At 36.0% G+C, this 16,035-nt stretch overlaps 1 protein-coding gene across 1 annotated transcript; it reads right to left on the bottom strand.

Annotated features, from left to right (window-relative positions):
• Positions 1-8,354: 8,354 nt before the first annotated feature.
• On the bottom strand, positions 8,355-14,461 carry LOC110865626 (abasic site processing protein YoqW). The gene is made up of 8 exons (XM_022114950.2): positions 14,215-14,461; positions 11,996-12,152; positions 11,781-11,866; positions 10,851-10,963; positions 10,009-10,074; positions 9,742-9,851; positions 9,576-9,641; positions 8,355-8,852 (listed from the first exon to the last, which is right to left on the bottom strand). The coding sequence occupies exons 1-8, from the start codon at positions 14,307-14,309 to the stop codon at positions 8,526-8,528; spliced, it is 1,020 nt and encodes a 339-aa protein (XP_021970642.1). The 5' UTR covers positions 14,310-14,461; the 3' UTR covers positions 8,355-8,525.
• Between the last annotated feature and the right edge of the window lie 1,574 nt (positions 14,462-16,035).

The raw sequence follows: 16,035 nt of genomic DNA, 5'->3' as shown, positions 1-16,035 counted from the left end.
TGCGACTATCCGATTTTATATATTTTATATTATATTATGCATCCGTACACACTGATTATCTTACAACGTTTTATTTTTAAGCTATTTTACAAGATTGTTATTATTATTATTATTATTATTATTATTATTATTATTATTAATAATAATAATAATATTTCCAGGAGATCTGCTCTCCTACCTCCCGAATTCTATTTCCAGCATCCACCAGCTCCTCGCCATAGCGGCGGAGTGCAGCTAAGTTTTCGTTGCTCATTGGTGGGTTCGGGGCAGGTTCCGGGTCGAATTGAGGGAAGAAAGTATTAGGGCTATTCATAAGGTTCTGAAATTGCTAGTCGGCAGTCCACCATTCTTCCAGTGCTCCTGGTAGAGGTCTAGGGTGAACAATAGGGCCTGGAATGGCAGGTTCTAGGTTAACAGGAAGTAGGGCTTCAGCTGGGTAGTTAAAGAGAGTTTCATTGGCAGGTCCGATGATGTCGCCAAGTGCCAACTTATGGTCCAACTCTTCTTCCCAAGATAATATTTCCTGGTTTTGCCTGTAACTCTCCCCAGTTTCTATGCCTTTTCCCTTATCTTTTGGGTCTTCTTTTTTCATAGTTTTCTGTGTTGCTGGCTTTTTCCTGCGTACACGCCTCCAACCTACCCACCTATGCCTCTTTTTCACTACTTTTGGTTTCTCCTGTGGTTGGGCTTTGAATACCATAGGCTCCTCGACATCTGCCTGGTATCCAGTGACAGTACCCGTGGTATCCATATCTGTGCTATGGATAGAAAAATTCTGAAGAGCTTCTGATAGTTCGTTCATGCTGTTAGCACACACGAAGACGCACACAATCCTAAGTTAAAATTTTGTAAACTAAAAATTTCACAAAATCACAGAATGGCAATCAGATAAATTAAGTATTTCTAAATATTTAATTGGCTTAAACCAGTGGCTCTAAAACCACCTTTTTCTGTCACGGCCCCCGCGCTCGGTTTGACCCGGTCCAGGAGCCGCGGGACAGAAACCTGTGGTACAGCGGAAGTTTAGCAGGATCGTTTAAACTTGAAAATGCCCGATTATTTTATTTCATAATTTGGGTTAAACCCCGTAATTTACAATAGAGGAATTTCACAGGAATTCCCTTATTTTACAAAACATGTTTATTTATTTATTTATTTGAGCCACTACTTCAAGCTTGTGGGTGCTCCGTAGCACCTTTTCTTGATTCACAGTAGATCACCTGAAACACGTTTTGTAAATATTTTGTCAGCGGGGAAATACTGGTGAATCACTCCATTTGATGAAATGACACATAGTTATAAATTACAGCATAAGAGCGATTACAATGGCTTCTATCTTATTTTTTTATCTGGCGCCGTGTCACCTCCTGGTGACGATGGTCATGCCGCTATTGGGTCCTTTCACCCAAGTAGTGACGATTATCACTGTTAGGATTTATTAGCCTAACTGTGAGAAATTAGTAATGTGCACAATACCCCACTAGCCAGTGATTCAAGATAACCACGACTTAATCCCTGTAATTATAACTTTTGAAAATAATTTGGAGTATTGTAAAACCTAATTGATAAAAAGAGAATGACTCACATTGCATGTTTATACGGGCAGGGTTTAACCTACTGATAAGCCTGATAACCTAATTTAAATCACAATGCACACGAACTAGGTTAGTAACTAATTCAGCATTTACGATAACTCATGAGATACAACCCTCACAATGAATGACAAAGTGCCATACTAAACATCCATCGAATTTACGACGAATGACAAAGTATAACCCTAATGCGGGCATCACTTAAACATCCCTTGGATAGTTTCAATCGATCGGATATTGAATCGTAGCAGCGATCGAGTTAATACCCGGTATCGTGGCAGCACCTCACTATATGAAAATTATAGTTTTGAGCAGTATAACTTCGTTTTTGAAAGTTTTCGTCGACACTAGAGGACTGCTCAGGAGCCAAGCTATTTATAGCTGAAATATGGGGCTCTCGCGGCCCGCGTGAGCCATAGGCTAAACCTTACGTGGCCCGCGAGGGGCACCTATTCGTAGATTAGGGCTAGCGTGTCACACCTAGGGCTGCCACGTGTGCGACACGTGGCCTGTTGGCATCTCCGGAGATTTAATGAGTTGTCGCGGCCCGCGTAGACATCCCTTGTGTCTTACGCGGCACACGTGAAGACCAAAAATCTGCTTTTCTTGATTTTTTTGTTATGGATTAGGGTTTCAGGGGTCCGGGTTTTCACTTACGAGTCGTTTAGGGACATTTTTGCAGTCCTTACACCGACCAACCACCGAACTACTCCGCCGGTCTCCCTGTCCCTCTCCCCTCTCTCTCTCTCTATTTTCTCTCTCTCTCTCTCTTTCCTGCTTGAAACATCAACCTGCTAGAACCCAGTTTTCTCTTTACAGTAACATCTATGGTGTTGAAATTTGAAGAGAGAGAGAGAGGTGAGATCAGGGATTTAAATTTGAAGAGAGAAAGAGAGGTGAGATGAGTGACTTAAATTTGAAGAGAGAGAGAGATGAGGGATGACATAAAAAGTCTGTGGACATTAATTGCGGTCAGAGAGAGAAAGTGAGATTTGACATATGGGGTAAATGACCAAAATACCCTTTAGGTTATAAAATAATATTGTATACGTGGCAAAGTCTGATTGGTTGAAAGTGGTTCTCTTGGTTCTTACAACTGGATGTGGTTTTCATTTAGCGGCTCCCTATATATATATATATATATATATATATATATATATATATATATATATATATATATATGATTAGGTTCAAGAGTGAACAACTTCTTGAGAGTGAAGTGTGTGAACTAATTTTGACCCTTGATCATTTTCAGATTAAAAGGGTAAGATTGACATTAGACAAGTATGTTTAATTAAAATCACTTAATTTTCTCCTCTCTTAACTCCCTCTTTCTCTCCCTTTCTCATTTTTAATTATTTCTCTATCATTTCTTTATCCATAGATTTTGTTTTAGTTTTAACATTAATGTTGTTTTTCTTTTATTATCCATATATATATAGATATCATAGTATATTGTTTTTAACTTTTTATAATTTTCAATAAATATTGAAAATTTTCTCTGAGATTGAAATTGTAATTATTTTTGGGCATTAACTCTTTTTTTGAATATGTGATGAAGTTATTTATTTTTGCATACATGTGAATGTTTCGTTTTCATTAATTTCATAATTTTTATATGAATTTACTCGCGCGCATGCATAATATACTATATGTTGTTAATATACACATATGTAACCATTTTTAATATAATACACAGATGTATAAAAGACTGTACATATGTGTATAAACTAACAACTGTGTATCTTATATAACTTGATAGTTAGCGAGACTGTACACATGTGTATAAACTAACAGTTGTGTATCTTGTATAAACTGATAGTTAGCGAGACTGTAAACATGTGTATAAACTAAAATTTGTGTATCTTGTATAAACTAATACTAGCGAGACTGTATACATATGTATACACTAACAGCTGTGTATCTTGTATATACGGAAACTAACGAGATTTTAGGGATTTTGATTATATTGTTTAATAAATGCAGTTTACAAAAGACGCAAATATCCTTCTGTCAATTAATTTAAAGGGAGGTTACAACATTATGATTACAATTTTGCCATTGTTTAAAAATCTTTAGATGATGTAATCCAATGGCCCAGATTAGTTCACACACTTCACTCTCAACCTAGTGTTCACTCTATAACCCTACCATATATATATATATATATATATATATATGGGGCTGCTAGAATGAGAACCACCTCGAGTTGTAAGAACCGCGAGAACCACACCGTATGGGGCGAAGTGGACCAAATTTGTTTTTTCAAAAACGTAGATGCATGTATTATAAACACATTCGTAAAATTTTTTTTTAAAAAAATGGCGTGCGTGTAGTTTTTTACACCACAAGTTTGTGGTTTACGAGTTCCGTAAATTTACGAAACTCGTAAACCACAAACTTGTGGTGTAAAAAACTACACGCACGACATTTTTTTAAATTTTTTTTACGAATGTGTTTATAATACATGCATCTACGTTTTTGAAAAAAAAATTTGGTCCACCTCGGCCCGGATCAAGTAGTTCTCGCGGTTCTTACAACTCGAGGTGGTTCTCATTCTAGCGGCCCCCTATATATATATATATACACATATATATATATATATATATATAAAAGTGGCTACAATGATTGCAGCAGTGACGACGGTGGGGACGGTTACAAGGTGGTGCCGGTTGGCCAGTTGCAGTCGTGGAGGCAGCGACGATAGTGGTGGAGACGAAGATAGTGGTGGTGGTGGTGGTAGTAGTAGGTGATGGAGACGGCGGCATCAATGTTTCGTTGTCGTTGTGGCATCAGTAGTGGCGAGGGCGGTAACAATAAGTAAGTTGTGGAGAAAAACAATGACTCGATGATTAATCTGAGCATACCCAAATAACCCATTGACGAATTTGAGGTAACCCAATTGAACCAAGAGCATTCACAATAGCATCTCCATATTTATGTGAGTGGGTTCTCCATATTGTATGGAGTGGTTGTGAGTGGAGGAGAGAAAAAATGACTTGATAACTAATATGAGTATACCCAAATGACCCATTGACTAATTTGAGGTAACCCAATTGAACCAAGAGCATTCACATTAGCATCTCCATATTGATGTGAGTGGGTTCTTCATATTGTATGGAGTGGTTGTCAGTGGAGGAGAGAAAAAATGTCTCGATGACTAATATTAGTATACCCAAATAATCGATTGACTAATTTGAGGTAACCTAATTGAACCAAGAGCATTCAGAGTATCACCTCCATATTTATGTGAGTGAGTTCTCTATATTGTATGGAGTGGTTGTGAGTCGATGAGAGAAAAAAAGATATTGTTCACCAATAAATTTAGTAAGACATTGTTCACTATTTATACTTTTTAATATTTTTTAAAAATGGTTGTGAGTGAAGGAGAGAGAAAAGATAATAATAAAAGTATAAAAAATATTATTTAATTGAAAATGATAGAGAAAATATAGTAATTTTTAGTGTAATTATAGAGATGGAGATACAACTATGAATGCTCCAATACACAAGCTATTTTTACGCCGAATACGAGTCATGATTGCCACCTATCACTTGCATGCATGTTATCCAACATGTTTTTCATCCACACAACATATGGATCATGAGATACATTTAGGGCTGTAAACGAATCGAATGAACACGAATAAGGCTATGTTCGTGTTCGTTCATTAAGGAAATTAACATGTTCGCGAACTGTTCACGAACGCATATCGAACATATGTTTATGTTCGTGTTTGTTTGTTAAGGAAATTCAGTTATTCACGAACAGTTCATGAACATTGGTCTCGAACACAAACAAACGCAAGCAAATAAAAACAAACGCAAACGAACATTTAACTTGAAACTAAAAAAATAAAAACATCGTTATCCTTAAACATTGAATATAAGTAGTTAAATACAACCATCAAATGATAAATCAAAACACAAGAAGTCTACTAGACCACCAAACGATGAATCAAGTTTAACTAATTTAGACATAATTATCTCCAAAAATGTCTTAGAATGTCCAAATTTTAGCTACTTAGAAAAAATAGGGTTTCAAGTTTTCAATATGTTTAGATAAAAGCTTTATTATTTATTATTTTTTGATATAATCAAACAAACACGAACGAACGTAAACGAACATATTACCGAATGTTCACGAACGTAGTTGAACGAACGAGACCTGTGTTCGTGTTCGTTCGCTAAGCTAACCGAACGAATTTTTTTGTTCGTGTTTGTTCGTTAAGCTAATCGAATGAACATAAACGAACTTCCTGCCGAACGGTTCACGAACTGTTCGCTGAACGTTCAGTTCATTTACAACCCTAGATACATTAGTCTTCGAAAGTTACAAAAGAGTGTTAGAATTCGTTGCTTCTAAATTCTTTCAAAATCTATCATGTGTCATAGGTTTCGCCACCACAAATTCCCTCTAAGACCACCGACTGTGTTAATGATCATCTTGTCGTAAGTTTGGTACCACAATGAGATCTAGGGTCGCTCATAAATCATTGAAACTGATCGAATTATTCCACACCACACTATCGAAACAAATCAACCAATCTAATTTTTTGTCAAAACCGAGTGAACCATACTGCAAACACCCGTAGATCATATGTGACTTTTTAGATACTAATAGATAATTAAATTTAAAAGTAAATCTTGATGATAAAGCTATTGATTGCCCACTAATTTTATCACTCATAGTATCCGGATTCCTTAGGGACCATTAAGTCTCGTTATAAAGCAATATGCATCCCCCTCTAATCATGACTCAAGCAAGTAGCCACCCCACCCCCACCCCCCTCTTAATAATGTATTAGCCATTCTTTACTATAATCATTCTTAAATCACATTTAACAAAAATCAAACACATTTTCAAAGATCCAATCACCACAAAATGATGTTAAATCATAATTATGATTTTGATAATACGTTTATGTTCCTTTTTTGATAGCATGCTCATCCTCTTCCCATCTCGATTCAACGTCTGTTTCAATTATGTTTTATCTTTAACACGTAAGATACAAAATAAATAGTTGGAAAATCAAATGCCACAAATATGCTAAATTCCACCCAAAGTTCATTCTAATATACACGACTTCCTTAGTCGTTTTATTAAAAAAAAAAAGATAAGATTATTACTAGAATAATGTATTTTGTAATCATTTTTGGCATATATTCTTAACATAAAATGTGTTAAAAAAGGTTTTTACAAACCAATTCGACCCAACTCATATAAACATTACCTAAGGTCTAATGTCCTCGTTGGTCACATCTAGCTCCATCCAGACCACCATTCCGAGTTTAGCTCCGATACCGCTCTTTTAGCCCAAATGGGTTGTCTCAACTTTTAACCCGTTATTCCAACTGACTGTCAAGCAATTGCGTCTAAAGAAACCCCCAAAACTATTTTTTATTAAATATCTTAAGTAATTGGGTTTAGATATTAATTTAATGGTAATGATCATTGATTTCCATGGGACCACCAAGATCATTGAACAATAAGCTTCTAACTCCTTCAACTTAGAGCACTATTAATACCAACTAGTAGAAAGAACAACATGAAAAGTAGTAAAGAGCCATGTTGAACAGAGAAGCTCTAACATGCCCAGTGTTTGGCAACACCACCACCATGGTAGGGTGGTATCGCCGGCAACGCCGCCAGCAGAGGAGGAGAAAGTGCAGCACAATCTGGTTGGGAAATAAGCGTATGAAGCTCCGGTCTAGATCACGACTAGTGATACATTGTCGGGTTGTAGCGAGCCCATTTTTCATCTTGAAGAAGTTCATTATGAAGATGGTATCAAAAGAAAGGTTCATGGAAGCATATTATTTGACAATGCCAATTCTCAAGCCCCAACTATTTCCTATGTGTTAAGTGTTTGTCAAATTGTTGGTATATTTTTGTGATTTTAGCTTTGAATCTAATGTGTAAAGATAAGTTGAAACCATGTTCCTTGTTTGTGTTCTTTTAGACTTTATTTGTTATAAATGTCGAGTTGTGAAATCTGATTGTAGTCCGTTGTCCAAGCAGCCGGTACACATTTAGAGTATGATCCGGACATAAGAAATATACTGTGTGTTTTTACATTCGTCGTGTTTTGTTCCTATACGCGATTCATGTAGGTATGTTGTCACCGGAACAAAAAGTGTTTCAAATTAAACCACAGGAATTGTATCCTAGTAGTACCAATAGAAATGTGTCATTTCCCTAATAGTGGAGGGTTCTAGTCTCATAGTGGACAATGATGAGAACTTCAAGGTAAAACTAGAGGGTGTGTAACTTAGCTGTTCTATTAAAATAAATTAATATATCACAAATTTTGCCACCTCTAGGGTCGTTCACGGCCTGTTCAAGCGCTTTTGACAAAATTTTTTGACATGAACAGCTATATACAATTTCGAAAAACACCAAACAAAACTAATCAGGCTTTTAGGTTGGCAAGACCGTTAAAACGGTTCAGTTTTGCAACTTGAACAACTTGAAGCAATTTTTTCCAAGTCATTAGCTGGTGTTAAACCTTTAGAAATAATACATTATGCATATGCATATGCATACTTGAATATATATATATGTGTGTGTGTGTGTATATATATAAAGTAAACAGTCGGTTCAATATAGACGGTCTGTTCCAAATTCCAAACCGTGAATCAAACTGTTAAACATAGTTTTTCAAACCCTGAACCATCATGTATAAATCTCAAACCGGCTAAACTAGCCAATTTGCTTTGGTTTAAAAGGTTCAATCAGTTTCTAACATTTTAAGAACTCTATAACCATAAAACGCGGTTCTATTCCCACACGTCAAAAAATTACCACCAGTATAAGTTTAGCTAGCACACGACTAGCAACTGGATCAGTAAAAGTGTTCCAACCGCTACAACAAAGCCGTCCCAATACAACAAGATATCAAGTATATTTACACCATTAGTAAAAATTAAGGATTAACCTTTCCCAAAGTACGAGAATAGTGTCTTTTGCTTGTCACCAGGGCTCTTAAAGTTTCCCTTTTTAGCTGGACTTTTATACTGGTTGTCAGCATCTTCATTGACAGGCGGTTTTATATCAGAAGAAAAGTCACCATACTCGCGTTTGAGATTCAATGTGCTGGGACCCACATAAGTTTCGGGTTCCTCTTTCGGGCCTTTTGGTTTTTCTGTTTCGGTGACCTCTTTATGTGCAGCGGGAAGTTGATGCTCTGACGGATCTTCCTTTTTAGTGACCTTTTTTGCAAAGAACATTGAGATCGGTTTTGTTTCCTCGATCTTTACCTGAATATGTAGTGTTATAAATTTCAATATATAAAATAGTGACAAGTTATCTATATATATAGAGAGAGAGTTTAAAATACAAGAGTGGTTATCGTGCGAAGCGTACGCGAGTAGGAAATTGCGCTGCGTGTCATTCGTTAACGTGCGTGGTTAGGGTAAGTAGGTATTTGTTCATGTGTGATTATGTTATTTGGTCATGCGTGATTATGCGATTTGGTCATGCGTGATTATGTGATTTGGTCATGCATGAGTTTTATAACATGCGTAATTTACTCGCGTATGCTTCGCACGTTAAGCACTCTTGTACAAAACTTGCAATTTTATTTCTAAAAAAACATTTACGGGAGTCTATATACATAGTGAAAGTTTGAAATACAAAAGGCTCTTAACGTGCAACCACCAAAATAACATGCGTAATTATGCAAATATCGTGCGTAATTAGGGTTAACCCAACCCATGCGTAATTAGAGTTTAACCAACCCATGCGTCTTTATGCAAATAACGTGCAAAATTATGTATTATGACATGCGTATTTTAAAAAATGAACATGCCTAATTCACTTCGCACAGTCGCGCGCGCTATATATATATAGAGAGAGAGAGGGGTCGGTTAACATACAAGACTACGTTATTTGCATAATTACGCATGTTATATTGGTGGTCGTGTACTGTCGCACGTTAAGAGCCTTTTGTATTTAAACCTTTCACAGGCTTGGATGCATACCTCCTTGATACAGTCAGGTCCATCGAAAGAAGGTTTGCCCATTGCAGGTGTTACGGGGTACCAAACCTGAAACACGTCTCTCAAGAATATTTACTATAATTATATATAAAGCTACAATATTTCTACGGTGATATTAACTTTTTTTTATACAAATGTGTGGTCTTACCAAGTCTGGCTCTTCGTACGGTTTAAGCAATGAATCAAACTTGGAAGATGAAGAACCATCTAGCCACTCATCAGTTGACTCTTTATTCCCTAATATAACAGGCATCCTGTCTACAATGGGCAAGAGTCCAAATTTTTAATTCCTTTTGTATTTTTTTTTTTTTTTTGTAAATAATTAGTGACACGTTATATTACCTCACTAGCAATCTAACTTTATAGAAAAACAAATTAAGAGATTTTATGTATTAAACATAAGTACATAACTAACCATGCAGCCAACCTAAGGCTGATGAGGAACTTGTTGTCAAAATAGTGAAGGTGTATTGAACCTCCCCTGAAGCACAAAACAAAAATCATTAAGATAACTACATTTTTTACAACAATTTAGTAAAACATGTGTTTTATATTAGCAGAGTTAGGGCTGCAAACAAACCAAACGTTCGGCGAACAGTTCGTGAACCGTTCGACGGGAAATTCGTTTGTGTTCGTTCGTTTATTAAACAAACAAACACGAACAAGAAATTTCGTTCGTTTAGTTAAATGAACAAACATGAACAGATGTCGTGTTCGTTTGTTTATGTTCGTGAACGTTCAGTAACGTGTTCGTTTGTGTTCGATACTTCATTAGTGTTTTTGGTTTTTATATTTATTTAAATACTTCAAAATTCCAACAAATTAAATGTCTAATAAGTGTCGGTGTATTATATATTTTGTTCTTGAACGATTGTTTGTGTTTGTTTGTTTCCATTTGTGTTCATAAACATTAGTTTGTGCTCATTTGTGTTCGTCAACGTTCGTTACCTAAAACTAACAAACAAACACAAACACATTCTTTTCCTTAACAAACAAACACGAACATAAAATCTCGTTCGATAAGTGTTCGTGAACGGTTCGCGAACACATATATTTCTTAACAAACAAACACGAACAAGGTCCTGTTCGTGTTCGTTCGGTTCGTTTGCAGCCCTAAGCAGAGTTATAAAACAATAAGCACAATACATACGCAAATAAGGTTGCAACAAGCAGTCCCGATACACACAGAGATCTTTTCTCCAATATAAAGAAAACATAATTTTAAAAAGAATTAAAGAAAGTAAAAAGTCATGTCACCTTCAGAGTTTTTCCAGGAATCATAAAGAGCAGCAAAGACAAGGGGGCGATCATCCTTCAGATGAATATAGTATGGCTGCTTTTTCGACCCATCTTTCTTCCACTCGTAAAATCTAAATATAGTAAATGAAGTTTACAAGATGAAACCGGATAGTTGACCAAGCAATAAAGTATGAGTATTTAAAGAAATCATCATCATCATCATCATACTCGGTAAATCCCACCAATAGCAAAGCTAAGGTAGGGTCTGAGGAGGGTAAGATGTAGAGAGCCTTACCTCTACCCCGTAGGAATAGAGAGGCTGCTTCCAATGAGACCCCCGGCTTGATGGTAGTTTTGCATCAAACCTTTGACATAAGGCACATAACACTCGGCAATTAACACACAAAGGCCAATTAGTGCATGTACTCCCTTGTCTTTCGGCTATCAACGCCACCACATGATGCATGATTAACCATCCCCCTCTTTTAACATTATTTTCACGAAATTAGTAAAATAACGTTAAAATTAGTGCACTTTCACTTTTGCCCCCCGAGCGCCCACACATATATACATTATATGCGTATACCGCAAGCGGGGCGTATATTTAAAGAATATCTAGAAGCATAAAAACAAAAGATTCAAAAACAGATGTCGAACCAGTTGTATTAAATACCAAACGAAATGAAGTCACTAATTACAATAAGCCCTTTGCTAACAATAATTCCTTAAATGAAGACATGAAGCTTCTTTCTAAATCTTGAACATATAACTTAAAAGTCAGCTGACATAATCACACAAACATGAAACATACATATAAACGAAAAACTATAAAAGGTTTAATAGACATTACTCTGATCTAAAAATAAAGTGCATTCTAAAAGCTCTTATTTTCAAACAAAAGAATAAGGTACAAAAACATTTACAACTCGTACAAAACTTACTACTTACCCTTCAACAGCAACCAAGCACCTGTTTCCAGAAAGAAGGCGGCGAAAGGAGGCCTTTTCACCAATTGACTCTGATCGAGCATTAAACTGGAACACACAAAAGCAAAATCCTCTGAATAACTTTATAATATCACAACACTTTTCATAACTTGCTGTTGATAATGTCGTTAACTATATAAACTAAAACACTGACAAGCGCATCTATTGAGACATTACCATTCTATAATAGTCAGGTTTTTCAGTCTTTTTAGTGAAACTTGGAATAAGCCCCCATTTCATGCACTGCACAACAGCTCCCTGACCGTCAGCTTCCGTGTCTCTTCGAACAACAGGGATGTTTGATCCAGGTGAAACATTATATGCTGCTCGGAACCTAAAATTTCATCCAAATAATCAAATTCCGTACATATAAAATAACTAACTAAAACGTTTGCATTATAGCGAATAGGACTTCAGCAAGTCTTTCTTCATCATCCGAATCTTAAACAGGTTCCTGGTTATGAGTCCTTGATGTGGACAGATACTAAGTAATTAAGCAACATGAGTATATCAATATAAATTCTCAAGTCACGTTTATATTTTTCTAGTTTTATGGATCAGATTTCTAATCTAAAAATCATCATCATCATACTCAGTAAATCCCACCAATAGGAAAGCAAAGGTAGGGGTCTGAGAAGGGTAAGATGTAGACAGCTTTACCTCCACCCCGTAGGAATAGAGAGGCTGCTTACAGTGAAACCCCCGGCTCGATAGTAGTTTTGCATCAAGCCTTGGACATAAGGCACATAACACTCAGCAATCGGGACAAAGACCGATTAGTGCATGTACCCAAGGTTTAAAAGAACGGAAACGAGTTTCGAGGCATTTTCCCTTCGCCTCACGAGGCGTAAGCCTCGAGGCGAAACGAGGCGTAAGGCCGAGGCGGTATTAATAAATAAGTATAAAAATTATATATATTATGAAAATAATAATACTAACTAATTCATCATCAGATTCATCAAAAACACACAAAAAAAAGTCATGAAACGCTTGAAATTGACACAAAAAGTCAAAAACATCAAAAACAACTTTCAAAATCCCCTGAGGCGCAGCCTTCTTAGCGCCTCAGCCCCTCTAAGGCGAATTAACACTAAAAACCCCATGAGGCGCGCCTCAGACTCGTTTTTTGGCCGTTTCGCCTCGAGGCGCACGCCTCAGGCGTTTTTTAAAACCATGCATGTACCCTTTTGTCTTTCAGCTATCAATGCCACCACATGATGCCTGATTAACCGTCCTCAACTTTTAACGTTATTTTCACGAAATTAGTAAAATAACGTTAAAATTAGTGCACTTTCACTTTTGGCCCCGATGGCCCACACATATATACATTATATGCGCATACCGCAAGCGGGGCGTAATCTCTAATCTAAAAAATGTAAAAATGTAAACCGATAATAATTTTAGCTTTTCCCCATTACATATTTCAAATCTATAACTGTAATACATAGCATGTATCTCCTACATTCCACTAATACAACACTCGTAAAGTTTTAAGGGTAATGAATAGCAAGCGTGAGGCCCATATGACTACATTAGTCAATTTTCAACTCTCATGCTGAAAGTTGAAACAATTGTTTCTTTAAAAAAAAAAGATAATAAACGCAAGCTTGGTGATTTTCGAACCACGTAAAAGTAATAGAAAAACTTCATATATCCCCTCTAAACTTGCATACTATCTATCATATTTCCCCGAGTAAATTACAAAAATTGTCCTTTATGTATGTTATTGATTGCAAACTGTGTCCTTTGTCTTCAATAATTACAGAAAAAGTACTCGATGTTTGCAAACCCTGGCAAGTTATTTCCTTTAGCCCTAACTCAGTTAATTTTTTGTGGTTAAATCTGACCCAATGGACCTCACATGAGGGTATTTTGGTCATTTTACTCTCATGTGAGGTCCATTTGGTCATATTTAACCACAAAGATATCCTCATGTGGGGTCCATTTGGTTAGATTTAACCACAAAAATTAACTGAGTTAGGGCTAAAGGACATAACTTGCAAAGGTTTGCAAACATACGTTTTCTGTAATTATTGAAGACAAAGTAAACAGATTGCGATAAGGGACGATTTTTGTAATTTACTCTATTTCCCCAAAACACATGCTATACCTGATTGCAACAATACAAAGTGACAAAATCAACAATCCGCTAGAAAAAACAGATCAAATCACCAGCATGAAGCCATACTAAACATTACAGGTTTAGATACATACGAATTCTGTGTAGTGTGGAGTTACAGGACTGTACAGAATAATAAACTGTTATTATGTATATGAAATAAAATGTTACTGAAAAGTATAAAGTGAGATGAAATCAAACATACTCCAATAGTATAGGCAACATAAAGAACGAGTAGAGGTATATATTAGGGCGAAGAAGAAGAAGAAGAAGTTACCGGTCTGTATGGACAAAACGAACGGGGCGGTTACCGATGTTGCAAGCGCGAGGGACGTCATCTGGACGGATAGAACAGCGACAACGGCCGCACATGATTCACTGTTCGTAGTAGAGTTGCAGTAAAGTTCGTCGGAAGAAAGGCGGGAAATGTAATTAGGGTTCGATTCCCTCTCCGTTTTGTTCTACTGTTTACACCAGACACTAGACAGTGTCTTTCGTTTCGAGTCACAAAATTCCACCAAATTACGACTTACGAGTTACTAGAGTTTTTATTTATATTTGGTTTAGTAAGAACATTACATCCGAACCATGACATTATAGTCTAGTGGCATCTTGGGGTGTGATAAACTTTAGGGACTATGAGTTCTTCGGTTCGATCCTACAAGAGGGTTTTCCCATATTTATTGAATTTCTCAATGAATTGGTGTATAGCCATTATTGTCCAGTGGAAATGGATATGATCGAGTGGTTTCACCCGTGGCATGATGATACTCCAATGTTCCGTCACTGAATCCAAATTTGTTGTTCAAAAAAAAAAAAAAAAATTACTTCCGGGTACAATGAACTTTCTCGAGGTAGGGCATTTTCTCCAATTTCCACATTGAGTTTTATAAGAATATGATTTCCTATTTTTTTTAATGGAGTTGCGTACGATGTTTGTTAAGAACATTATTTCAAGGTATAACGTACTCTCTCGAGACTGGGCATTTTCTCTGATTCCGTGCATGACCACCCATCATTCAGAATTGTCATTGGTTTCCTCAAGGCGAAATGTGTAAATTTTAAACGCCTAAAAATTTAAAAGGTATCACTTATTATAGCTAAGAAATGTATAAATGGAGGGATAATTCACACCACTGCGCTAGTGAAAGTTTTCGAGATAGAAGGCAAAAGTGCACAAAATGTTGTAAACCTCATAATCAATTTCAAAGTTTCAAGCTGTTTGTTTTTCTTGTTAAGAGTAATAAATTATATCAAATGAATAAAAGTTAGAGAAAATTTCACTTTTTGTCCTTTATGTATTATTTAAATTTTGAAACATGCCATTTAAAAGTTTTAGTTTCAGTTTATGTCCAAAAAACACATGTTTTATATCACTGTATGTCCTTTACACCAAACTGAGTTAAATTACTCAGTTAAGTTTATTTAATGTAAGGGTATAATTGTCATTTCATGTTTTTTACTTTATTCATCACCCCTTTATAACCCCTTTCTACATCTTCGGGGGTGTTTGGTCTAGTTTTTATTTTTTGGCTTATGCTTATATTTTAAACTAGCTTATAGCTTACTATGTTCTATCATTTGATAAGCTCTTTTTAATGTATTTGGATTAGCTTATAGCTTATTTATATCATTTGCCCTTACACAAAGAAGGTTTCTTTAAATAAGCTAAAAAACCATCATCAAATAAGCTTATTCAAATTAGCTTATATAAGCTAATAAGCATAAGCTTAAAAAGCTAAACCAAACATCAAATTAAGCTTATTTTGTAAAAAAAAAGCTAAAAAAAGCTATAAGCTTTGTTAAAAAAGCTAGGCCAAACACCCCCTTCTTCCTCAACTAGGTTAGGGTTTCAAATCCCCTCTTATCATCTGCATCTTCTTCCTCCATTAGGTTTTCTTTCAAGGTTTCGAAAATGGAGCTTTGTACAAGGGAAGCCGTTATAATTTACATTTGAAATAAATCTGAAAAAAATTTAAAACAGAGACCTGAAATAGAAGCAGTTACAATATACCTCTGCGGATACAAACACCGCCACCCACTGTCTCCTTCCACCACTTTCCTCCATTAATATCTTCAATTTTCCGATCATTCACCA

Source organism: Helianthus annuus, chromosome 1 (assembly GCF_002127325.2).
Source record: "Helianthus annuus cultivar XRQ/B chromosome 1, HanXRQr2.0-SUNRISE, whole genome shotgun sequence".
Taxonomy (NCBI): Eukaryota; Viridiplantae; Streptophyta; class Magnoliopsida; order Asterales; family Asteraceae; genus Helianthus; species Helianthus annuus.
Note: the sequence above shows the minus strand (reverse complement) of the source record. Positions and strands in the feature narration are given on the sequence as shown.